At 43.7% G+C, this 27,156-nt stretch overlaps 1 protein-coding gene across 4 annotated transcripts in view; it reads left to right on the top strand.

The window, feature by feature from the left end:
* Positions 1-27,156, top strand: part of LOC134578157 (circularly permutated Ras protein 1-like) — a 110,331-nt gene that overhangs the window by 34,024 nt on the left and 49,151 nt on the right. Inside the window, exons 6-9 of one of the 4 annotated variants that reach the window (XM_063437160.1) lie at positions 2,067-2,237; positions 3,235-3,315; positions 11,373-11,528; positions 22,356-22,496. In XM_063437160.1, coding sequence (XP_063293230.1) covers positions 2,067-2,237; positions 3,235-3,315; positions 11,373-11,528; positions 22,356-22,496 — 549 coding nt within the window. The remainder of the gene's footprint in view (positions 1-2,066; positions 2,238-3,234; positions 3,316-11,372; positions 11,529-22,355; positions 22,497-27,156) is intronic. The other 3 variants (XM_063437161.1, XM_063437162.1, XM_063437163.1) reach the window with 3 other exon arrangements.

Below are 27,156 nucleotides of genomic sequence, written 5' to 3'. Positions count from 1 at the left end.
GGATGCAGCTATACGAAAAAACATACTCTATGCTAAATTGGGGAGTTAGGGTCTGTAGCAGGGTATATAGGCAGGAATTGGGAGTTTAGGGCCTGTAGTAGAGTATGGGTGGGATTTGGGCTGTAGTAGTGGGTTTAGGGACTGTAGTGGTTAGTGGTGTAGAAAGGTGCTGTAGTGGCTAGGTACTGTAAAGGTAAGGGGCAGTAGTAAGGAGTTTAGGGGCTATAGTAGGGAGTTTAGGCTGTTGTGGTAAGGGGCTAAGGTAGGGGGTTTAGGGGCTGAAGTAGGGGATTATGGGCTGAAGTGGTAAGGGGCTGAAGTATGGGGTAAAGGGGCTGAAGTAGGGGGTAAAGAGGCTGTAGTAGGGCTAAGGACTGCAATTCCCCCCTCCCTGGCCAGGGAGAAGGCAGATCCTGTTCCTTGGTGATCACAGGTGCCGAGTGAGCAAAGCAGAGCCTAATTTGGGGGTGGAGCCAGTTGTTGAGGGTGGGGCCTAATGTGAGAGGCGGGGCCTAACACTGAGATGCGTCTATAGTTACAGAGCACCTGGGCACTGTGCACCCGCCCAGTATCGTCACTGGTAAAAAGCTGGAATTGGTCGGCTTAGGTAGCGGCGCGCTCCACTGCGTCCAGTCGGAGCAAGTTTCAGAGACAGCAGGGGCAGAGCAGCCTCAAATAAAATGTGAGGGAGCGCAACCATGAGGTTTTATGTTGTGTAAACCAGCGCTGTATCTATCACCACTCACTAGACTAACAAGGCATTTTGCTGCCCCCTAAAATATATCTATCACGAGGTCTTAACCCTTGTTAGCCTCGTGATAGATACAATGCTGAGTACAGGCCAGATTCCTTTTATGTTGAGCACCCTTTACCCCTTTCTTCAGATACCTCTTTGGAGGTGACCACAGGAAATGTAAGGTTTTTTTTTTTGGATAGCAATGTCACTTTAACAATAATTTGCATTTGACATAGAGAAGATATATGATAGAAACATAGAAGCATAGAATGTGACGGCAGATAAGAACCATTCGGCCCATCTACTCTGCCCAATTTTCTAAATATGTTCATTAGTCCCTGGCCTTATCTTATAGCTAGGATAGCCTTATGCCTATCTCATGCATGCTTAAACTCCTTTTCCGTGTTAACCTCTACCACTTCAGCTGGAAGGCTATTCCATGCATCCACTACCCTCTCAGTAAAGTAATACTTCCTGATAATATTTTTAAACCTTTGCCCCTCTAATTTAAGACTATGTCCTCTTGTTGTGGTAGTTTTTCTTCTTTTTAAGATAGTCCGCTCCTTTACTGTGTCGATTCCCTTTATGTATTTAGATGTTTCTATCATATCCCCCCTGTCTCAGCTTTCCTCCAAGCTCATGAAAAAGGGGGGCAAGAACAAAATAATATTGTTTATAATTTTGTTCAGTGTATTTGCCTTTACTTTTGACAGTTGAAATAGAACATTTTCCTCTGTAAACTCACATGTAACAAATTACTCATTTGTTCTTTTTCCTAACTGAGGTCCCTTTCTTTCATTTTCATCTGAAAATGCTGAACAAAAATATTCATTGAGGCAGTCAGCTAGACCTTTATCATCTTCTACTTACCTTCCTTCTTTTGTTTTTTTAATCTAACTAATCCTTGTTTTACTTTCCTTTTCTCATTTATGTATCTAAAAAATGTTTTTTACTGACTCTGTTATTTTCTCTTCTGTGTGTGATTTGAAAGCTCTTATAACTTAGTAATAAATTAATTTAGAATGCAACGATATTGGGCTACTGTGTCGTAGTGGTGGTCTTAACACGATATGTCTATATTGTTGGACTAAATTCCTATATGGATTGTGCTTTTCTGCTGAATAAAAATAAAGGATTTAAAAAATATTCTGTATATTATGTATATTAAAAATACACATGTGGCCAATGGTATTGGTACCCTTGTTTTTTTAGTCAAATACTGTAATGGACCATTCAACCTGAACTCTTACTGGAGTTTGCCAAAATGCATGTTGACAAGCCACAGTCCTTCAAGGAGAATGTTTTTTTATTTCCTTTATTTCCTTTCCAGAGTCACCTCCACAAGAAACTTATGATTATGCTTATCAAGATTTCCGAAATCGGAATTCAACGGAACCGATAAGTGAAAATATGCCGCCTCCTATTCCATGTCGCAAAAATAAACCTACATTGTCGAATGTTCCTCCTACTATCATCCCGATTTCTGGTCTACTCGCCCCTGGTAAAGTCAAAGTGCATTTTATTTATGTATTTGACAGTTCTTCTATAGCGCTTTACAAATTAAGGCCTCAACTTAATATTTTTTTGGATACGTTTTTCAAATGATCACAATCTGTTGGAAAAATGTTTCAAATTATTTATCTAAAGAAGTCACCAGTAAACTAAATTTTGTAATTAAATAATTTGAAATGTTTTTCAAACAGATTGTGATCATTTAAAAAGCTTACATATAAATATTTTAGAAAAAAGGAAATAAAAAAACATCTAACATCTAAATCCAACCAATCATAATGCTCTGAGTCATTTTACACAGCAAGGGAAAGTTCTTTGGAATTTATATTTATATTTATAAATTAATATTTATTACAAGGAGGAAGCTGGTAGCGCTGCCGGCTCCCTCCTTGCTTTTTTTGTTTTTTTTAGCGCATGAGCAGTGCTATTTTCTCCGTTCTGTGGGGATTAATTGATTCCCCTGCCGCCGCGGAGTCTATTAAACGAAAGAAAGAAAACGAAAAGGTAATGCATTCAGCATTTTCCGTTTCGTTTACATTTCGTATGTAGAGCTTTCATTTACGTTTTAGTAAACGAATACGAAAAAAACAAATTTTTCAGACAAAATTGTATTCGTATCAAAACGAATGCACATGTCTAGTTTTTAAGAAATGGCCTTAAATGACTTAAGGAACATAAAGTTTAGGATACAGTATAGTTTCACAGACTTCTTAAAATAAATTTCAAGTATCTTAAAATTCCACGCCCATTGAAGTGGCAGAAAGACATATATTATTTTGAAATGGAGTTGATTTTTGCTTACGATAACTAGTGGAAAGGAGACAGATGGGTTTTCTACCACTGCAGGAGAAATAAGAGAAGGTTGTATTCCTACAGAGCAGTGGATATAAGGTCTGTTACATTTGTAGCTGCCATTATGTTTTCTCTTGTGATAGATGCTAGAATGGACATATCTAGTGTATAAAATAATGTTTATTTTGTTTCAGAGGCCACCAAACCAGGCAGTATTTATTATGGCAGCCCGAATATTGAAGAAAACACTCAGCTGTATGCTGAAGCCACCAGCGGTAATCATAATGCAAAAAAAAAATCATCAATGTTCAAACTCTGCCTGTAGTTAATGTTAAACAGTTAAACTGGCTATAGACAGTCATTTTTTCTATTTTAAAAATGTTTTTATTATTTTTGCAGGTCAAAATAGATAAATTTGACCCCTACTGTTCTCCATCTATACTGCCTCCTTTGGTAAACTCATCAGCTCCTTTGGCTTCCATTACCATTTATATGCAGATGACACGCAAATCTACCTCTCCTCTCTTGATCTCTCTCCGCCCATCTTGACTTGTGTCTCTGACTGCCTCTCCACAATATCCAACTGGATGACTGCTCACTTCCTTAAACTCAACCTGTCCAAACCGAACTTGTGGTCTTTCCTCCCCCAAGTGTTGCTACTCATGTGTCTGTCTCCTTCCAAGTCAACGGCGCCACCATCACTAGCTGCCTAGGTGTTCTCTTTGACTCTGACTTCTCCTTCACCCCTCATGTCCAGTCAATCACCAAAGCCTGCCGCTTCCATCGCAAAAACATAGCTCGCATCCGCCCCTATTTAACAACAGATGCGACTAAGGTGCTGGTCCATGCCGTTGTTCTTTCTCGTCTTTTCTACTGCAATCCCCTTCTCAGTAGTTTTACATGTTCCCAGATTGCACAGCTGCAATCTATAATGAATGTGACGACGAGGCTCATTTTCCTGTCCGACCGCACCTCCCACGCCTCCCCCTCTGTCAGTCCCTACATTGGCTTCCAGTTAGATATAGGGCTCAATTTAAGATTCTGGTGCTTGCTTACAAGTCCCTACATAATGCTGCTCCAACTTACCTCTCCTCCCTAATACACAAGTATGTCCCATTGAGGACCCTGTCAAAGGAAAGTTGGTGATCTTTTTTTATTTTTAATCATTAGTTAGGGCCCCACTAAAATTAACTACAGACGGTATTAACCATACAGATTGCAAACAATAGTAGCTGTACTGAAAGGGCTTGAGGAACCTTGCCTTGTCCCTCTGAATAAAGCCTTTATGTCCCTTTCTATTCTTAAAGGAATACTCCTGCCCCATAAAAACGTAACCTCTATGAAGCTGTTATGGTGGCAGAATGTCCTGTGTGGTGTGTGTGCCATCTTACATCTGGGGATTAAACAATGTTTGAATACCTTAACTCTAAAGTTGGTCTCCGGATGTCCTGATGGCACACCATTCTTTATCTATCTTTCAACCTTCATATACTCCATTAAAGGTTTGAAGAAATTGGAGTTGGGTGCAGTAGACTTTCATGTTTCTTTTATGACAAATGCTAGAATATGTATGACTTATAGATGGAAACAAGTGGCCCCATAACATTTATTGTATTTCAGATAACACTGAACCCAATCCAGCCTTTTATGGAAATCTGAATAGTGAAAACTACCAGTCATATCATGAAAAATCCAGTAATTGTAACACAAACAAAGCTTCAAAAGTCTAGGGAAACACAGAAAATTTAAATCTTTTCCTCTTAAAGGTGCCAAGACTGCAGACTATCTAAACAATTCAGGTCTCTAGTATTACATTTCTTGTAGGAGCTATAGAAAATTTGCTCATTCCCACCTAATAAAAAAAATCAAGACTAGTGATGTCCCAAACGGTTCGTGGCGAATAGTTCCTGGCGAACATAGCTTGTTCGCGTTCGCCACGGACGGCCAACATATGCGATGTTCGGTCCGCCCCCTATTCGTCATCATTGAGTAAACTTTGACCCTGTAGCTCACAGTAAGCAGACACATTCCAGCCAATCAGCAGCAGACCCTCTCTCCCAGACCCTCCCACCTCCTAGACAGCATACAATTTTGATTAATTCTGAAGCTGCATTCTTTTTTTCTTTTTCTTTTTTTTTTTTAGACAGAAGTGTGTTATATTTGAGCATGCTAGACTGAACGTGCGTATATCATGGCTAGTTGCACTGAGGGTATGAGTATATAGCAGTACATTGTTGTGAAAGATGGCTGTCATGTTTAGGGTGTAGCTTGCACGTCAGAGGCGGCTCTCTAATTAGGCAGTTTGGGCGGCCGCCTAAGGCCTCGCGCTGGCTGGGGCCTCGCGGCCCCCTAAACCGCCTGTGGGCAGACTGTGTCAGGTCCTCGGTCACTGACCGAGGACCTGACACCAGGAGGGGGCCCGGCGGCTTGCCCGGTATGCCGCCGGGTGCGAGGCCCCTCCTGGCTGCCCGGCCAGCCACCACAGACACCGGTCTGCAGCTCCGCAGTGAGCAGAGCTGCAGACCATGTGTCTCGCGAAAACCGGCCAATCAGAGCGTTGCTGCGGGTTACCACGGCAACGCGAGATTACATGGTCTGCAGCTCTGCGGAGCTGCAAACCGGGAGCAGTGTCCACCGGACCACCAGGGAGCCCACTGGACCACCAGGGACTAAAGGTAGGCTCTCTCACCCCCCACCACACTCAGCCTCCCTACCACCCTCCCCACCACCCGCAGCCTCATCACCCTCTCTACCACCCTCAGCCAGCCTCACCACCCTCCCCACCACCCTCAGCCTCATCACCCTCCCCACCACCCTCAGCCTCAGCACCCCCCACCACCCTAAGCCTCAGCACCCTAAGCCTCACCACCACCCTCAGCCTCACCACCCCCCACCACCCTCAGCCTCACCACCCCACCACCCTCAGCATCACCCTCCCTCACCACCCTCAGCATCATCCTCCCTCACCACCCTCAGCATAACCCCCCTCAGCATCACCCCCCCACCCCTACCACCCACAGCATCCCTCCCTCCCCATCCTCAGCATCACCCCCCTCAGCCTCACCCCTCACCACCCTCAGCCTCACCCCCACCCCCTCAGCCTCACCCCCTCACCACCCTCACCATCAACCCCCCTCCTTCTCACATCACATCACCCCCCCTCACTCTCACATCACCCCCTGACTCTGACATCACCCCCCTCACTCTCACATCACCCCCCTCACTCTCACATCAACCCCCCTCCTTCTCACATCCACCCCCCTCCTTCTCACATCACCCCCCCTCCTTCTCACATCACCCCCGCTCACTCTCACCATCACCCCGCTCTCCCTCTCACCATCACCCCCCTTTCCCTCTCACCATCACCCCCCTCACACCATCACCCACCATACACACAACACACTTCAGTCTCAGACAAAAACGCAAACATGCTCACAGAGACATACATTCTCACACACAAGGATACTCTCTGTCAGACACACTCTCAGGCACATACACAGGTAAACTGTGCATCAATGTGTATATGTGACACTTTTTTGTTAGTGGGGCCTCATGTTTGAGTTTCGCCTAAGGCCTCATAAAGTCTAGAGCCGCCTCTGTTGCACGTTATCAACTGTGTATTTATATCAGCAGCTCCACCACTAGTTATAAATCAAGTGTGAGTCGCCCCATGAGATGAGACTAGTGAATAACATAATACATGAACGGTTAAGGTAAAGGCATGTAAGGAACTACGACAATAAACTCTTTAGGAGGTGAAATAATGACATGTTTAAACGTTTGCTACTTTACGATTAGTTAATGTGCAGAGAGCAGTTCATATGATCAAAGGCATGGTGTGGAGGATCGGCTATAGTGGGACATGCTTGGCAGGCTGCTGTTTACTGCTTGTGCTCATCCGATCCCTTCTGGGCACCAGGTGCAGACCCTGGGAGTCCCTGATACCTGGAACAACAAAGGCAAGTCTCTGGCTGAGTGCCGGGTTCGCGGCTTGAGGTGGTGGAAGCTTGTTTTGTCGGGTGGTCGGATCTGTCCTGGTGGTGCTTCACGTCCGGTGCGGGATTGTGGTGGCTTAAGGTGGAGGCGAGTGCTTGACGTGGGGCAGGCTCTGCATTTCTGTTTGTGCCTCTGGTCCCGTCTTCGACGCCTTTTGCGTTGGTGGATTTTAATGGGGACTGCTTCGCTTAGCTGTGGTGGAGCTTATTGGGGCTGTGGTGGAGCTTGTTGGGGCTTCCTGCTTGTTATTTGCTTCCAACATTGATTAAAGAGTCTGTCCAGCTTAGACTCAATATCCTGCCATGCTTTGCTGGCACCAGGAGGACACCCGGCTGCCGCCATATTGGGAGAGTCGCAGATGAGTATGTCAGCCTGGGCGGCTGTGCTCTGTGCGTCTATTAGCACCAGACTGCCTCTCAGGGGTGGACCGGGATAACCCCCATCCAGTGGTGTATTTTGGATTTGTGCTGCCCTAGGCACGACTAAATTCTGGCACCGCTAAAATCTAAATTTGCCCCCCCAATTCGTGTCAAGGCCACTTTTTTGACTGACAGACACATGCCCTCATTGATACATGCACTGATATACACTCACTGACAGATTCAAAGTCATTGGCACACGCACACACTGACACACCCATTCTCACTGAAAGACACACAAACACTTTCACTCACTCACAGACACACACTGACGGCTACACTCAATCACTCACAGTAAGGTGGACAGCCCCAGAACACAAGGCAAACAAGGCATTTGTCTGGGAGCATGGGATAGCATTTTTGGGCGTCCCCCCCCCCCACCCCGAAAGTGCCGCCCTAGGCAAATGCCTTGTTTGCCTTGTTGTAAATACATCCCTGCCCCCACCGGTTCGAGGGGGGGTAACGGAGCTCCTGCCGGGAAGTAGCTGCTCCTGGGCATCCCTGGATCAGGAGATCGGCCGCCTCTCCCGCCCGGTGAGCACCAGGCCACACTTGCCACGCGGAGGTAAGTAAAACTCTGTCGAGTTGCTGACCGCTATTAAGCATGTCGGGGGTGAAATTCGCTTGTTGATAGCTGCTTAAAGTGATATATTGAGGGAGCTCACACGAAGTGCGTCTTTCCTCCATGACAGCTACGCCCCACCCCCCGGAAGCTGCATTCTTAGTGAGAGGAGGGACAGTGTAGCTGCTGCTGATTTAATAGGGAAATTGATAGCTAGGATAGTGTATTCAGTGTCCACTACAGTCCTGAAGGACTCATCTAATCTCTGCTGTAAGGACAGCACCCCAAAATTCCCTTTTTAGGGCTAGAACATCAGTCTGCTTTTTTTTTTTCCTGTGTAATCTAATTGCAGTTGCCTGCCTGCCAGCGTGTGTGTCAGGCTCACAGCGTATACTGTGCCCACTTGCCCAGTGCCACCACTCATATCTGGTGTCACAATAGCTTTACAGTAGTGTACATTTAAAAAAAAAATACAGGGGGCTTGTTGTCACCTTTCGGGGACCCTTGGTGTTGTACGTGGCTGGGTGGAGGAAGAGACCTTCAATGACATCAGTGAGGACAAGGAACGGGACATGGCTAGCTTGGTATCCAACCTTGTGCAAATGGGGAGTTTGCGGCTGTGCAAATGGACTGTTTGCGGTTGTTTGCGGTGCGTTAAACGGGGAGCTTGGTCTGTCACTGTGAAGCGGGCGTACGTAACCCTTACACTACCTGATCGATACAATATCATACCTGATGTTTTAAAGCACGTTATTCCAAACAATTTATGAATGTTAGGTGATTTATGCCCTTTATGGATTAAAACCAGACTCTGCATCAACTGTGTAATTTTCCATGGGAGTTTTGCCATGGAACCCCCTCCGGCATGCCACAGTCCAGGTGTTAGTCCCCTTGAAACAACTTTTCCATCACTATTGTGGCCAGAAAGAGTCCCTGTGGGTTTTAAAATTCGCCTGCCTATTTGCGGAAGTTCGCGTTCGTTGTTCGCGAACGGAAAATTTTATGTTCGCGACATCACTAATCAAGACCCTTTTTTCCGTTTAAAACAGGCCATGTTATGTTATTACATGTCAAACAATGGGTACTCTTTCTTTTTTATAGTTATTGTACCTGTAGTGTAACTAACTGATAAATTACTTATCCGTGCTTCAACTGATCTTCAACTCTGCCTTGTTTTGTGTTAGCATTTTCTGTGAAAAATCGCCTTTTTTCATATGGAAAATGTACTGATCACTTCAGCAAGGTAACTCTAGCAAAAAGAGAATCTCAGCAACCCTTATGTAACTAAATAAAAGTCAGGAGACTCTAATTTTCTCACAAGTATGATTTTATCATTCCATACCTCCCACCTGATAACCCATAATTGGGTCTTAACTTCAATAAACAGCCTGTTTAGTTAGCTGACATAGGTCTCAATTTAATATTATCGGATAAACTTTCCAAATGATTTACTATTTCTGGAAAAACTCTTGAAATTATTTAATATTATGAAAAGTATGTTAATGCTGTTATATTTTGATATATTGATATATATTTTTATAAATTATATATTTTTTTATATATTCATGTGTTTAAAAAATAATTTTAAAAGTTTATTCAAAAATATTATATCATTTGAAAAACTTACCCAACAGCCTTAAATTGAGACCATAAGCGGGCAGCCCACTTAGAGGAGTCCATAGATGGGTGTCATCCAAAGCCTGCTATATCTCTCTGGCGGACATAAAGTTTGTAAACGCCCACTTACAGTACATTGGGTAGGAAATAGGGGAGGATTAGGTCTTCCTCGTGAAAATATGGGGGTCATGTTGACCCCCATATTAATTTATTTAGATGCAGTTGTGGGTGGCGACGAGTGGCGACGAGTGGTTGGTCACCTCCCACATTTTTGGAACTCACATTAGTGTGTGTTATTAGGGTAGAGGAGGGACCATATAACACACTCCCTTCTGTGTTTTGTGAGTATTATTGTTTTCCCCTGCTTTTCACCAGGTCCTTTTGCCTGTAAAATATTCTTGTTATACCTCCTCGCGGCCCACGCTGCTCTGGTCCCGCCGTCCGTCCTGCTTCTCCAGGCTCTGCTGGCATCTGGCCAACAACACGCGCACGCGCCCGGGTGCAGCTGCGTGACTGGGAGCACGTTCGGGGATGCGCGCATACAAACGCGGCTTGCCTCTACACTCTTAAAGCGAAAGTAACATAATTCAATGTGAACTGGTAACCTTTTTATATACTATCCTATTCTCTTCCCTAACCTATCAGATCTCTCTTAGCCCTATTTATTCCCTCCTACATCACTTCCTTGCCCTGTCTTGGTTTATTGTAGCCCAAGAGTGCGTTCTGTTAACTTGTCTTTTCTTGGTATCTGACTTCGGCTTGTCTCTGGTTTTCCGTATTTCTGGTTTCCCTGACCCTTGGCTTTGTTTATCGTTTATTCTTCCTTCTCCTACCCTGACCTTGGCTCGTCTGACCATTCTGGTTTTATTCCTTATTATTAGTCACGTTAAGTCCGGCCACTTTAAGGACCGGTAATACGTCTAGCTCAAGTTGTCTTTTAGTCCCATAGTTAGCGTGTTGGGGGAGTTTAATCTTGACAATTCTGCAGTAAAACACTAGTTTATGGCATGCAAAAAATCTTATAGCCGGCAAATGCGAAGTTCAGTTTTTCACACTTCCCAAAGATTTCTACATTGAAATTTAGATGCAATAAATTAAAACCAGTAATTATTTATCATGTACAGTTTTTTATGGCAGCAGTTTTTAATGCAGCAGTATTATACTAAAAAAAGTTTAGCACTTTGACTGTTTTGTCTCACCAAGTAATAAATAGACTTAAGCTTTATAATGGGAGAAATTAGAAGAAAATGGCAATGATAATATTTTGACAATGATGTATTTATATATTTTCTTATATATGATATATTTTTTTGATATTGTCATAGTTTGAGGAAAAAAAATAATAATTTTTAGATGTATCCAAAAATACTAATTTATTTGAAACACTTACCCAAAAATATTGAATTGGGGCCTTTATTTTTGGTTTTCTCAATTTTTCTAACTAGGTATCACTAACAGGGTTATTCACTAAAGTGAGAATACACTGTGAACTCAAAGTGAATTTCAAATTTTAGGTCAAAAAAGACTGAAATTCATAAAATTAACTTTCAATTCTGACTTTAGAAAATAACTTTGTAAATGTTTCCCAAACCTTCGGTATATCAACATATTTGATAATGGTTGGGTAAAGTGAAGTGTACATTGAATATAGGAATATAGGAGTGATGTTGAAAAGTATCATAATATCATTCTACCCTCACTTTAATTCGTTTTGGGTTTTTGTTTTTGTTTAATCCAGAGACATGTTTGTATGAAAGTGTACCATCAGAAAGTTCAACAGATTTGAGTGAAATTATTCCACCCCTTATCCCATCTCGTTCAAAGAGGTCTTCAGTGTTTGATGATCCAGCTTTTCTGTTTACTGGACTGCTCTTCCCGGGGCTCCCTCATTCTGGTAAATCTAGAGTGGATAAATATTTGCTTTATTAACCTGGGATGACTCAACTATTTGTTTACTAGACATTCTCCAAAGACTTGTAAGAATGAGCATGGCTCCAAAAAGGAACCTTAGGGCTGAGTTTCTATTGCCTTATTCAATTTCACCACTAGATGTTCTGACTGACAGTATTCCTTTCCTTCTAGTCATTCAACATGAAATGGATTTGAAAACTTACACAAGTATATCAATTCCTTTAATTGGCTGCTATGATTTAAGTTTAATTTTTACAGAACTTTTTTCAGCTTCTATGGCTTTTTGTTCCTCAAATAATTTCCTGATTTTCAGTATGTTACATCGACTGTAAATTGTTTTATATGAGGTCTATTGATTTTGAACCCTTATCTGAATGTTGCTGCAGGGTGTATGGGACCTATTCAGTCGATCTCGGGCGATGGGGGACCCTAGGATATAAACGGTCAGAGTAAGCAAGTGCTTCTGCCTATCCCCCTCACCCTTGACCTGGCTGCTATTCACCCGATGCCCGTGCTGGCTACCAGAGTGCTGTGTATAATGAGTGTCCCGCTTGGATCCACTGTAGCTCTGCAGGGCGAGGGATACCTCCAGCCAACGGCTTGCGAGAGGGCGTGCAGCCCTGAACCGCCTTCTCTGCAACTTCTAGTCAGGTCTGTGGGTCCCTTGTTGGGCCGAAGCTTGGTGGTGTGGTTGAGTGTGGGTGGCGTTTTCATGCTTGTGAAGGTGGCTGTCTGTGGCCGGAGCCGCGTGGGTCTGTGCTCGTGCTGTAGGTTTCGCTTTCGGTGGCGCCATTTTCGTGCTTCCTTCTTTCTGCGAGGTGTGCCTCGTGGCCGAGGGTGTGCGGTGAGTGCTGTCGGTAGGTGCTCTTCCTGAGTGTGTGCCTCGGCCTGCCGTTCTGTCAGTTTCGTCCAGAAGGCTGCAAATGTGGCCTCCAGCCGCGTCAGAATGTTGGGCCAGTGTGCTTTGTCTTGTGGCTCCGGGGTGTTTGCCGCCATTTTGGGTTTGGTAAGCGACGCTTGTGTGTGCTTCCCCTGGGGCTGTTGGGGTCTTTCAGGGACCGGTCCATAGGGGGGGGACTGGGGTCCGATCGCCAGCTGTTTGCCTCTGAGGGCAACCGTGGAGCGGCCGTCTCCCCAATGCCATGCAGGCTTGTAGGCCGCAGTTGTCGCTTCGGTGATTTTTGCAGGGATGGCATTGAATTTGGTGTCATCGTGAGCCCCGCTAGTTCACCTCTCGATTGGTGACCCTTTTGGGTCGTTTGCGGGCCATTTGTGGCCTGTATGCAGCGATTTTTGCCTCGAAAAGCAGGAGCCATGCTTTTCTGCATCCTCTCTGTTCAGCGGCTAGGCCCCGCCCCGAAATGTGCATTAGTTTTGAGTGGCAAAATGCACACTTTTTTTTTAGGTTTTCATTAATGTCATCCTAAAACAAATAACCTATCACCATATAACAAATTACTGAATGAACAAATGCATTCACTAAACTAGCTTTAATGGCTTGTTCATTTGCACCACTGGACATGACATGAGTGGATGCATGTCTGCAAAACAGCTAAGCCAACTAATCAGAGCACACTGGCTGGGATTGTGGAAAAGTTTCACGCTATTCTCATGTTACCTTTTGTTGCCCAGGCATTGACACAGCCTGGGGAGGTCCATCAGGTGGAGAGGGATCCTTCGCACAGTCCTTCTTATCTCCTCGTGCGGTTGCGATGCCAGCCGCTGTGGCTCCACCTGTGGCACGTGCACGCCGGTGTCATTACGCTAATGACGTAACAGCCCGCCAAAACATTCAAATTCAAACATTTTGGAAGTATGGCTATGGAATTAAAGCTGCAAATTATAAAAAGGCTTCATAGTGCAAGGATCATTGCCCTGTTATGGTTATATGGTTATAGTTATATTCTGTGTATTTCTGGTATATTGATCTTGGCTATTCTAACTATTCTCTATTCTGTAATATTGTGACCCGGCTATTGGTTTTTGCTTCCTTGCTTACTGGTTTCTCTGACTCAGCTATTGTACCTCGCTGTTCTGATTTATGGTTTCCCTGACTCAGCTTGACCCTGACCATTCTATATCTATCAAATGTAAACTCCAGGACCGGTATACATCTATTATCATTTACACTCTGCGTGTTTGGTCACTAGGAAATCGTGACATTACAACAGGGCCTAATGGACCCTGCAGGTGTAAGCCCTCAATGGGTAAGTTATGATTATAGATTCAAGGAAATGGACCATTGTATGGACCAAATAGCACTTGCCTGCCGACCTTGATGTTCCTTCCATCTCCTCAGATGAATCCTGTAACTGCTTGGTTAGAAGTGACACCATATGGTTCCACTTCACATATGACTTCGCCTTTACATTACAGTCCAGCACCTGATGCTTGTTATGGTTTCGTAAATGAATTACAACCCAGAGCTTATTGAGCTGAAATAGAATGTATCATTACCTTATTGATCGATAGGGCATTGACTTGGGCTAATCCTTTGTGGGAGAACGACAACCCTTTGGTTTACAACTATGCCGCCTTTATCAAAACCTTTAGGAGAACATTTGATCCTCAAGACAGGAAAGCTAATGCTGCCAGGGCTCTTCTTCGCCTTAGACAGGGGAATAGCTCTTTGTTTGAGTAAGCATTAGAATTCATGTCCTTAACAGCAGAATTAGGTTGGAATGAACAAGTTTATCTGGATGTTTATCTTAATGGCCTTACAGACAGCATTCTAGATGATGTTGCCACCAGAGAGCTTCCTGTAAAACTGGAGGAACCTAAATGTCTCGTGTAGATGAACATCTAAGATAGAATAAACACTAGAAAAAGACCTAGAAGAACTCCCTCTATAAGACTGGCTCCATCCTCTAATACTGCTGATTCTATGACCTTAGCATTGCCCGAACCTATGCAATTGGGAGTGACTAGGTTAACTGAAGCATAGAGACAATATAGGAGAAGAGAAGGTTTGTGCATGTGTTGCGGTAAAAAGGGACACCTTCACTTAACTTACCTTATGTAATCCCGAAAAACTGCTGCACCTAAGTTCCCCTGGAGGACAGGCCTTGGGTGTTTCTACTATGACATCCAAGAATACAGAAAAAGAACATAGGCTTCTTATTCCCATCACCTTAGTATGGGGAAAGAATGTACTGCATACTATGACACTAATAGATCCAGGGACAGATGAAAGTTTTGTAGATATAACATATGCCAGTAATCATTCTATTCCATCAAGATTGAGGAATACACCCTTAGCCGTTGAGACCATAGATGGTAGATCACTTCAGATCCCTATGATTACACATGAAACCGATCCCTTGCATATGAATGTAGGGGCCCTGCATAAAGAAGCAATTGTGCTACTAATGATATCATCTCGAGTGTTCCCAGTGGTTTTAGGATTTCCCTGGTTGAAAAAAACCCACAATCCTTCTATTAATTTGGAAAAAGGAGAAAGTATGTCCTGGAGTAAAGCCTGTATTCAGGAATGTGTTACTAAAGTTAAACCCATATTTCTGATAAATGTTTCTACTATGCCTCCTCTGGCCGCTTTGATACCTGAACTAAATTCAAGTCCCTACCACCCCACAGAACCTATAATTGTGCCATAGAACTATTACCATGTTCTTTTCCACCAAGAGGCCCTTTGTGTACCAATTGTCTGCTAGAGAAAACATTTCATTGGAAGAATATAAAAAGGAAAATCTTAAAATAGGGTTTATTGGGAAGTCTTCATAACCAGCAGAGGAATTTTCTTTGTTTTAAAAAAGAAAGGAGGGGGGAGGAGCCTGACCGCCAAGCCGTGCGGACACGCAAAGCACGAGCTCCTGCCTGGCGGGCAGAAACCGGGGTAAAAGTGATGGCAAATCTGCCAGGAGACCACCGAGGGTACACCACTCACGTCGGGGGTGTCCCACGGACCCGATCGAGACCACCCCGGAGCCTGTCGGAGCTACGAGAGTGGAAATCCAAGTGCGGCCTACTGGGATTAGGGCCGGGGAGAGGCAGCCGCTCTCCCCGACACCGGAACCCTTAAGAGACCTTGCATCTCCCAACCCCCCCCTGGACCAGTGGGGGACATCCCGGTCCACACTGGACAATCTGACTGGCACAGAGGGCAGCTGAACAGACCACACAGCAGGCAAGGGCACCAAACTACCAAGACACAACCAAAATGGCCACCTAGCGCGGGCCTAACAAGCAGAGTACCTGCGCCCAGCCACCCACATACCTCCTGGGGGCCTTAGACCAGATCTGCGCAAGCTTTTGGGCCACACTGCACAGCCGCGGAGTGACTTTCCAGCTGGCGGTGAAAACTGTAGCATCATGGGTCTGACCCGCAACGAGACGCCGCTACTACAGATACCTGCCTCAAGCTCCCAGGACAGCCATCCGGCGATGTAGATATCTGCGATCCCCACGGCGGGAAAAGGTACCACAATACTCCCACTCCCAAATGCACATAAGTGGAATAGCCTACCAAGCATATCACGCAAGCACCCCACCTCACCTGAAACTATGCATCAAGCGCAGCACGACCCAGCTCATCATAACCAGCGCTGCACACCAGGCGGTCAGGTGGCTACACATCCTACAGGTCACTACAAGAGCAGACTCCCAACACAGAAGCACCAAAGACACCAAGAGAGACTTCCCTCCTATGGGCATAGGCTGAAGCACTCACATTCATGTCTAACGGCGGGCACACCGCTCCAGCACCCTGGGAGCCCCTTCTCAACTACCGCTGTGTGGACAATAAGCACCAAGTATTTACTGAGAACATAGATACTAAACCCTTATGATCCTCAATTGTCTGCATATGCCTGAAGCAGACTAGCTAAGATGAATGATTGACAGAGAGTCCCAGCGTCAATTTATTTAGCCATAGCACTGTAGCACTCTCAGCTAATTTAGTTAATTTTTTACTCTGTTTAGCATAGATGATCAGGGTGGAGGGTAATATCTCTCTGTTCTCAGCGGATTTTCTTTGTTCATTTCTTGTGTCTAGCGATTTTTTTTTGATTTTTTTTTAAAGCAATACCTGAAGAAAATATGGCATTGACTAGCAAATAGTCAGGTTCAGTATCTGTATGCTTACCTAACCTTAGTCCACATCACCTGACACACAGAGTTTAATTAATGATGTTTTATAATTACTCAAGCGAGAATCTACACTGTTGAAATACTAATCCTAATAACTTAAAAATGTGCCTGACTAACAAATGTCACAACCTGTATAGCAAATATTTTCTAAACTTATCCTGATTTCGCTGTTGTGGCGCACCAGAGCGGTATTTTACTATTGTGCACAACAAAAATAAAGAATTTTTTAAAAAAAGAAAAAGAAAGGAGATCGTATTGACTATTAAAGTCTTAAAAGGATTACAGTGAGAAATAGACATGTGCACCAGTGACATTTTCATTTCGTACAAATGAATTTGTACTAAATAAAAATGTCATTCGTCCATTATGCATTAAAACCTACGGGGGTCACAATGACCCCCATATTAAAAAAGGAAGGTTTAATCCTCCCGCATGCCCCTCCTCGCAGTACACGTGAATAGGGGCATGTCGCCTAAACAGCTCGCTGTCATCTAACACAACTAGTGACTGGGCAGCCATTGCTGCCCAGTCGCTAGTGCAATAAGGTGGAACCTGGCACAGGTTCCCACATGGTGGGGAACCTAAACAACTAAAGTGGGGGGGACATAGTGTCCCCCGCCCCCCCGCAGCACACCTACCAATGAGCGGCGGGTGGGAGCCCTAGTAAAAAATAGGGGGGGGACCTTTTGTCCAGTCCATCCCCCTGGCCCCCACCCATGAGCGGCAGGTGGGGGCTCTAGTGAAAATTGGAAGGGGGAGGACCTATTGCCCCCCACCCGGCTCCCAGTGAAAAGTGGCAGGTAGGGCTTTTAGTGAAAATACGAGGGGAGGAGGACCTGTTGTCCCCCCTCCTGGCCCTCACCAATGAGCGGCGGGTGGGGACACTCACATAAAATGGGGGGACCTACTGCCTCCACCCCGGCCTCCACCCATGAGCAGAGGGTGGGGGCCCTAGTGACAGTAGAGGAAGGACCTATTATCCCACCCCCGGTCCCCACCCATGAGCGGCAGGTGGGGGCTCTGGTAAAAAATATAGGGGGAAGACCTATTGTCCATCTCCCCAGCCCCCACCCATGAGCGACGTGTGGTGGCCCTAGTGAAAATAGGAGAGGGGAGGACCTATTGTGGGCCCCCACCCATGAGCGGCGGGTGGGGGCTCTCACATACAATGGGGGGGACCTTCTGCCTCCCCCCACTGGCCCCCACTCATGAGCGGCGGGTGGGGGCCCTAGTGAAAATAGAGGGGGAATGACCCATTTCTGAAGGGCTTTCAAACTCAGTTTTTTATCGGTTTATCATCCCCAATCCAATGGAGCAGCAGAACCAACTAACCAAAAGTTGGAACAATACTTGAGGTGTTTTGTATCAGAGCATCGGGACAATTGTGTTGACTTTGTTACCTGGGCTGAATTTGCACATAATAATGTGGTTTGCAAAGTAACTCTTTAGAGTCCTTTTTTTCTTTATTATGGTTTTAATATGCTTTTTCTTCCATCCACATTTCCTTCGCAGGAAATGCTGCTGGTGGATGAACATATTGAAAACGTAAAGAAAATATGGGAACGAGTGCAACAGATCCTGTCTCATACTTCTGGTTTATACAAGAAACACGCAGATAAACTGGCTGCTCCTGTATATCAACCAGGTGATAAGGTCTGGTTAAGTACTTAACACATACACTTGAAAGTTCCATCCATGAAACTCAACCCCCAGATACATTGGTCCCTACAAGGTCATTCGCTGTATCAATACTGTGGTACATAGTCTTGCGCTTCCTCCTACTTTATGTATCACCAATACTTTCCATTTGTCTTTGTTGAAGCCTTTTACGTGCAATCGATATACTAGACATGTTGTTACTCCTCCTGCTGTTCAAGTAGAAGGTCAGGAAGAATAAGATTTGAAAGCCATTGTTTCTCGCTACTTTAGAGGTCATCTTCATTACTCAGTTGATTGGAAGGGGTATAGTGGTGAAGTCATGGATCATTTCCTCTTATGTTCATGCTCCTCGTCTCCTCAAATCATTCCATGCATGCTTTTCTTTTCGTCCTTGCTTTCCTTTCCGCCCTTTTTTGTTCACGCTTTCGGATGGAGGGGTCATGTCACATTACCTTTTGTTGCCCAGACACTGCCTGGAAAGGGTGCCTTCCCACAGTCTCTTTCAGCTCCTCAGCGGCTGCTGTAGCTCCACCCCTTTTTATGGCGCGGCACATATGCGCCGACGCCATGACACTAATGACGTTACGGCCCATCAAAACATTCTAATTCAAACGTACAAAAAAAGCTTCATAGGACAAGGATCATTGCCCTGTTGTGGTTCTAGTTATACTTTGTGTATTTCTGGTATATCGATCTTGGCTATGCTAACTATTCTCTATTCTGTAATCCTGCGACTTGCCTATTGGTTCTCGCTTCAATGATTTCTGGTTTCCCTGACTCAGTTATTGCACCTCGCTGTCCTGATTTCTGGTTTCCCTGACTCGGCTTGTCCCTTACTATTCTATATCTATGAAATGTAAAGTCCGGCCACTCTAATGACCGGTATTATGTTGTTACAACTATCCCCTCTCTCAGACCCACGGACCTCCAGCATCAGATTTTCCCCATAGGAAAGCATTGAATAATGCTTTTCTATGGGGAGGTCTAATGCCCTTTGCCACGCATGCGCATTTGGTCTCCCCCGCTGGCTGATGTCGGCAGGGAAGGAGTGTGGGCGGAGCCTTACCCAGCGCCGAGGGACATCGGCGCTGGATTCAAATAAGTGGCTGAGGGGGTTTTAACCCCTTCAGCCCCAAGGGGGGTCACAAGGGAGGGAGGCACTCCAGGAGTTTATAGTGCCAGGAAAACAGGTTTGTTTTCCTGGCACTATAGGATCCCTTTAAAAGATCTTTAAAAAAAAAATCTCCTTAAAGAATACTAATGTTATTCTTCTATAAAAAAAAATAATAATAAAAATTACTCAATAAGCACACAGGTTTAGTGCTGATATTAATTTCAGTGTAACTTTGGAACACTGCAGCTATGGAATCAGCAGAGTGTTGGCGACTTTTACGCACCATGCACCTTGCTCTGTAACTTTACTTGGTTTTCTGCTTCACAGATGAATTTCTTCTATTCCTTAACACTTCCGCTATCCAATAATACCACTTACAGTTGACCATGAAATATCCAGCAGGGAGGAAAATTTAACGAACTAACTTATTTGAAAAGTGACATCCTATCATAGTACCACGCTTGAATTCAATGAGCTCTTTCCATTTTTTTCACAAATATATGTAAATATATTTAAATGTAGACTGCATGGCTATTAGTGCTGTATTTTATACACCTGTAGTAATGGTTCTGATTGAAACACCTGAATTAAATAATTCATTGTTGTAATATTTAAGAGTTGTGTCCCAATACTGTTGTCCATATAGTGTACATGTTTTTTAAATAAAGGTCTGGATGTCCTACCTATATAATTTGGACCCCATGGGCAATTCAGTTTTTAAATCACATTACTGGTGTAGCATGTGATAATGTCTTCAATTTGATATCTTTTTTTATTATTTGCAAAGGAACTAGGGATAACCACACATGAGAAGGATTTGGGAATTGTTATAGACAACAAATTAGGCAGCAATATGCAATGTCAATCTGCAGTTGCTAAGGCCAGTAAGGTTTTGTCATGTATAAATAGGGGCATAAATTCTTGGGATGAAAATATAATTTTGCCTCTTTATAAATCGCTGGTAAGACCACACCTTGAATATGCTGTGCAGTTTTGGGCACCTGTTCTAAAGAATGATATCATGGCACTAGAAAAAGTGCAGAGACGAGCTACAAATTTGATAGAAGGAATAGAGCATTTTAGTTACGAAGAAAGGTTAACAAATGTAAATCTCTTTAGTTTGGAAAAACGGTGCCTCAGAGGGGATATGATAACATTATACAAATATATTCGGGGCCAGTACAAACCTTTATCTGGAAATCTATTCATAAACAGTGCTATACATAGGACACGAGGTCACACATTTAGGCTGGAAGAAAGAAGATTTCATCTAAGGCAAAGAAAAGTTTTTTTACAGTAAGAGCAATAACGATATGGAATTCTTTGCCTGAAGAGGTGGTTTTGTCAGAGTCCATACAGATGTTTAAACTGCAATTGGATAAATACTTGCAAAAACATAACATACAGGGATATAATTAGCGGGGTAATAGCTGCTTGATCCAAGGAGACATCTGACTGCTATTTTGGGGTCAAGAAGGAATTTTTTCCTAGTTTGTTGCAAAATTGAAAGCGCTTCAGACTAGGTTTTTTTTTTCCTTCTTTTGGGTCAACAGCAAAAACATATGAGGAAGGCTGAACATGATGGACGCAAGTCTCTTTTCAGCTATGTAACTATGTAACTATTAAACCACTTTTTTTCTCTGTGAACCTGTATTTTCACAAGCTGTACATTGTACACAACTATGAAAACCCATACTCTTCTCTACAAAGTTGGATTTTTTTATTATTATTTTTATCTCAGGCACTTTTCCCCCATTTATTTTTTTATATTTGGTACACACCTGTATACTATAAAGGATTTTTCCAGAATTATTTCTCTTTATTGTGGATCTTGTTGTAAAACGGGTCAATATATTCTTATGATGCTTCTTATTTTACAAGTGTTCCCCCCACTAAATGAATATATAAAAGGAATTGTTCTTGATTTATTCTCTGATTCCATCTTCTGGTATTTTATCAGATAATTTCTGTTCATTCTATAGCTAAGAAATCTTCCTCTAATTTCTTTTTGTCATACCATATTTCTATACAATCTTTGATGAACTTGTTACTTTATTTGATTCTGAAAGATTCAGTTTTAGCGCATTTTCTTTTCATCCTTAAAATCTAGCTTTTTGGCGCATGAATTAACCATGGTGTAAAAAAAAAAAAAAGATTGTTTGTTTTATAAAACTATTTACACCTACTTTTGTAAAAAAAACAAAAAAAAACATTTCTGTTTTTAAACTGATTATTATCTCAAGAAAACCTCAAACGTTTATTTCTGATTTTCTGTGAGAGCTTTATGCCCCATGTATTATCGTTATTATGAGTAAGAAAGTTTCTTAAAATGTCTTCAGTTCCCTCCAAAACTATAAGCATATCATCAATGTAGTGGCAATAAAGCACCAGGTTCTGCCATTCATGTCCATGATACGCAAACTTTGATTCCCAATTGGACATGAAGAAGTTGGCATAGCTGAGGGCAAACCTCATGCCCATCGTCGTACCACACATCTGGTGTAAAATATTTTGTTAAACTATTTATTGCCCCACCATGGGGGCACAAGGGGTGGACACCTCCCATTGTTTAAACCCCCACCGGATGCTGACAAGTGGGGGGCATGGAACAGGTACATGTTACTAGTCACTGGGCTGCAATATACATGACCCGCTCATTCAGCAACTGAACAAAAAACACATTTCTAAGTTTTGGATAGAACTTTTAGATACTTAACTAGCTATTATTTGTTTGTATTTATCTACCAAAGATGAGACAGTCATATTAAAATTTTAGCCATGTAAATTTGCACGTTACTCAAAATCCATGTCACAATTTTATATCAAACTTTATTACAATGGCAATATAGTTGATAAAACAATATAGGATGTAGTATTTAAGTTCCATAATCCATTGTTTTTTTTTCTTTTTACATTTTAAAATGATTTCAGAGTCACTTCCTATTAGTACATTAAAAGAAGGGAATGTGTATGAGGGTGTTCCATCACCAACATCAGTAGATGAAACTCAAGATCCGATGCCACCACCTGTTCCAAGTCGAGAGAAGAAGCTGTCAATGGTCCATACACACGGTACAGTAATTTTATTGATCTCTCTCCCCTATCCTTCTATGGAATGTAAATGGAATTTCACTGTATTGTGTTTCATAAAGATTCTAGCTTTGAGAACTTGTTTCTGTTTCAACTTTAATGATAGTACATTAAATGGTAGACAAGAGATACATTCTACAGTCCACAGAGCAGTGCAATGTATTGCATTAACAGATATATTTTATGTACACACCACATCAAACAGAAGAGCATTTGGGAAATAAAAGACCTCTAGGATATGCTAATATTTGGCCAGTAAGAAACTGCACCTTAATGTGTCATTGTTGAATAAATAAAACAGTGGGACTGTAAACTAAAAATATATAAAAGGATTTTCAGGGTAATGTATGTTTTCCAATAATGGGTTCGATATCAATATACAAAATCACTGTTGCAGAACTATGTAAATTAGCAGTTTACCCCTAGACAGGTATCCAAATTTGGGTCCACAGGGGTTGGGACATTACATTCCCAATGCAACGGCTCACAGTAAGATATTTTTTCTAGTGACCTTGCCTACCGCAAAATATCCAGTGAAGATCCACTTTGGCACTAAGACGAGAATAATGAAGGTGTCTTATCAAATGTGTTATGTTAATTTTATTACACTTAATGAATGAGGCCTTGGGCTGGTGGAGGGCAGGAACTGCCTTGATGTCTATGATGGCGAATTCAAGTGCCAAAGATTAGGCTGACTTTCCTATCTATTATAAGAGCCTCCTAACCCAGTTTATACATGGGTCTCCCCTGTTTTGATGATCTGTTAGTGACCACTTGGTGGTTTTATCTATATGTCTTATCGCTAACAGCTATTCAGATGTTTTATTACTTTTCTTTGCTTGTAAAAAAACATATTTTTCTTTATTATACTCATCTGCTTGTTTTGTTATGCCTTAAGCTGCTGTCTACTCTAGTAATGTGTATATCTGTGAAAATGAGGTGCATTCATCTAATATATATATATATATATATATATATATATATATATAATGGCTTATATCAATTTATTTTGTCTATAATGTATAAAGATACAGCATGTGAAATATACACTGAACAAAATTATAAACGCAACACTTTCGTTTTTGCCCCCATTTTTCATGAGCTGAACTCAAAGATCTAAGACTTTTTCTATGTACACAAAAGAACCAAATACACAAAGTACAGATTCACCCACTGGTGGATAGAACACACTCTTATTGGGTAATAGTTAAAAAAAAAACTAAACAGTTACCCTTGGACTAAATGTATTGCAGATAAGGACTCCTCCAGGTCCTCAGTAAATATGAAAAATGTATTGTAGATTTACCTTTTTTTCATATGTACACAAAAGGCCTATTTCTCTCAAATATTGTTCACAAATCTGTCTAAATCTGTGTAAATGCCGAGATAATCCATCTACCTTTGCCGAGATAATCCATCCACGTCACAGGTGTGGCATATCAAGATGCTGCTTAGACAGCATGATTATTGCACAGGTGTGCGTTAGGCTGGCCACAATAAAAGGCAACTCTAAAATGTGCAGTTTTACTGTATTGGGAGGTCCGGGGGTTCCGAAAACCAGTCAGTATCTGGTCCACCATTTGCCTCACATATTTAGAACATAAAGGAACACTATATTATCAGGATACAAACATATATTCCTGTCATTATGGTGTTAAAAACACATTAAATCCCCTACTCCCCCCCTTTTAAAAATGTGTAAAATTTACCTTTATTTCAGCCCTGCACAAGTCAGTCATGGCTGGCTCAGCCCCCTTGGCTGAGATCAGGGCCGGTGCAAGGATTTTCAGTTACACAGCCAAATGTATTATCCCTTTTGTGCTTTAGTGTAATTTATTCTTCCTTTAGTATGTCTCTTACTTACACACAGTCCCTTTCTGTGTCTCTTACCCCCAGCCCCTTTCTTTGTCTCTTTCTCCACCACAGTCCCACAGTCCCTCTGTGTGGCTCTTTCTCCCCTTAGTCCATTTTGTATGTCCCTTCCCTCCAGATCCCTTTGTGTGTCTGTCCTCCCAAGCCATGTAGGCATAGACATGCAGGCAAAACTACATACATACTTACACAGTCATAGAGGGACACAGGCATTGTTTTTCCAGCACACAATCATACAGGTACACTGTCAAATAAACACAGACATCATCATACAGAGACATACAGACACAGAGACATACAGGCAGAGACTTATAAACACCATGGGCATCCGCAGGAATTTTTCCGGGGGGGGGGGGGGGGGGCATAATTGTAATGACATCCATGCTTGGCCCCTTTTTGACAGTGTCATGTAGGGGAGGAGCATAGTCATTGTCACATAAAGCCAGGGTGAATAGCGTTTTCACAACTATGGTGTCAGGAATACATGTTTGTATTCCTGACACTATAGTGTTCCTTTAAGCAAATTAAAGGAACATTCTGGTCACCATAGCAACTTCATCTAAATGAAAATGCTATGATGCCAGGAGGCCCCTGGGTGTTCTCTTTCCTTTAAGGGGTTAAACCCAAAAGGCTTCCTCCAGCTCCAGATCGCTCAGTGGTATTCGGCTTCTGAAACGGAGTGTCAGGAAGTGCAGATTGACGTCAGGCATGGGTGCCGCTGATTGGCTAGAGTGGTCAGCTGATGCTCTAAGCCAATCGCTAGTTCCAGATTCCTTAAATTTTTTAAAGTTTTTATGAATAGGGAGCTACTGATTGGCTTAGAGTGCCAGATGACCATTGTAGTCAATCAGCGGCACCCCTACCTAGCGGCCCTCTGGGTTTCCTGACACTCGGTAAATCAAAGTGAACACATTAACACCGATCTGTTTTTTTACCTGGGGAGATGAGAAGGTCCAAAGTTTCCTGCAAGACCCAGGTACCAAAGCCTTATGATGTGGTGTCCAGAATAAAGCGGAGGGATCACTTCACTTGTCCTTCCTGCTCCAATCTCCTTTTCTTCTCCATTTGACACAGTCTTCTTTTTCTTCTGACACTGTCCTCTCTCCTCCTTGGCTCCTTCTGCTCCTTTACCTTTCTGCTACTTTCTGCTCCTTGCAGACCCTTTTTGCTCCTTGCTGCCTCTTCCTACTCCTTGTTGACCCTTCCTGCCCCTTGCAGACCCTTCCTACTCCTTGCTGACCCCTCCTGCTCCTTGTTGCCCCTTCCTGCTCCTTGCTGACCCTTTCTGCTCCTTGTTGCCCCTTCCTGCTCCTTGCTGACCCCTCCTGCTCCATGCTGCCCCTCCCTGCTCCTTGCTGGCCCTTCCTGCTCATTGCAGACACTTTCTGCTCCTTGCTGCCCCTTCCTGCCCCTTGCAGACCCTTCCTACTCCTTGCTGACCCCTCCTGCTCCTTGCTGACCCTTCCTGCTTCTTGCTGACCCTTTCTGCTCCTTGCAGACCCGTCCTACTCCTTGCTGCCTCTTCCTACTCCTTGCTGACCCCTCCTGCTCCTTGCTGACCCTTCCTGCTCCTTGCAGACCCTTTCTGCTCCTTGCAGACCCTTCCTACTCCTTGCTGCCTCTCCCTACTCCTTGCTGACCCCTCCTGCCCCTTGCAGACCCTTTCTACTCCTTGCTGACCCCTACTGCTCCTTGCTGACCCTTCTATCTCCTTGCAGGCCCTTCCTGCTCCTTGCAGACCCTTCCTGCTCCTTGCTGACCCCTCCTGCTCCTTGCTGCCCCTTCATACTCCTTGCTGACCCCTCCTGCCCCTTGCAGACTCTTCCTACTCCTTGCTGACCCCTCCTGCTCCTAGCTGACCCTGCCTGCTCCTTGCTGAGCCTTCCTGCTCCTTGCAGACCCTTTCTGCTCCTTGTTGCCCCTTCCTGCTCCTTGCTGACCCCTCCTGCTCCATGCTGTCCCTCCCTGCTCCTTGCTGGCCCTTCCTGCTCATTGCAGACACTTTCTGCTCCTTGCTGCCCCTTCCTGCTCCTTGCTGACCCTTCCTGCTCCTTGCTGACCCTTCCTGCTCCTTGCTGACCCTTCCTGCTCCTTGCTGACCCTTCCTGCTCCTTGCAGACCCTTCCTGCTCCTTGCAGACCCTTTCTGCTCCTTGCTGCCCCTTCCTACTCCTTGCAGACCCTTCCTGCTCCTTGCTGATCTTTCCTGCTTCTTGCTCCCCCTTCACTCTTCCTATTCCTTGCTTATCCCTCCTTCCCCTTGCATAACCTTTCTGCTCCTTCTACTTTACCTTCCTGAAGGATGTCTCTCTCCCCCCCATCCCTCACTTACCTGATCTGTAGGCTACACTCTGTGCTGCTCCCCTGTGGATGCAGTCAGGAGAAAGAAGCAGGGATAAGCTGTAGCTTCCTATCCCTGCCTTTCTCCATTCACCTACTGGCCGGCGCCGGTATTGCAGTTTATTATCACACAAACAAAAAATAGCAGCACAACCTGAAAAATCCAGGGGGAGGCAAGTGCCTCCCCTTACCCCCCATGCGGACGCCCATGATAGACACACTGGCAGAGACATACAAACATACAGAGACAGTCACACAGAGACATACAGACACAGTCACATCAAGATATACAGGCAGAGACATACACACATACAAAAACATACTGGCATACAGAGACATGCAGGCATACAGAGACATTAAGGCATACAGAGGCATGCAGTCATACAGACACATACATACATACATACATACATACATACATGCAGGCATAC

Source organism: Pelobates fuscus, chromosome 11 (genome assembly GCF_036172605.1).
Source record: "Pelobates fuscus isolate aPelFus1 chromosome 11, aPelFus1.pri, whole genome shotgun sequence".
In the NCBI taxonomy this organism is placed as follows: Eukaryota; Metazoa; Chordata; class Amphibia; order Anura; family Pelobatidae; genus Pelobates; species Pelobates fuscus.
Note: the sequence above shows the minus strand (reverse complement) of the source record. Positions and strands in the feature narration are given on the sequence as shown.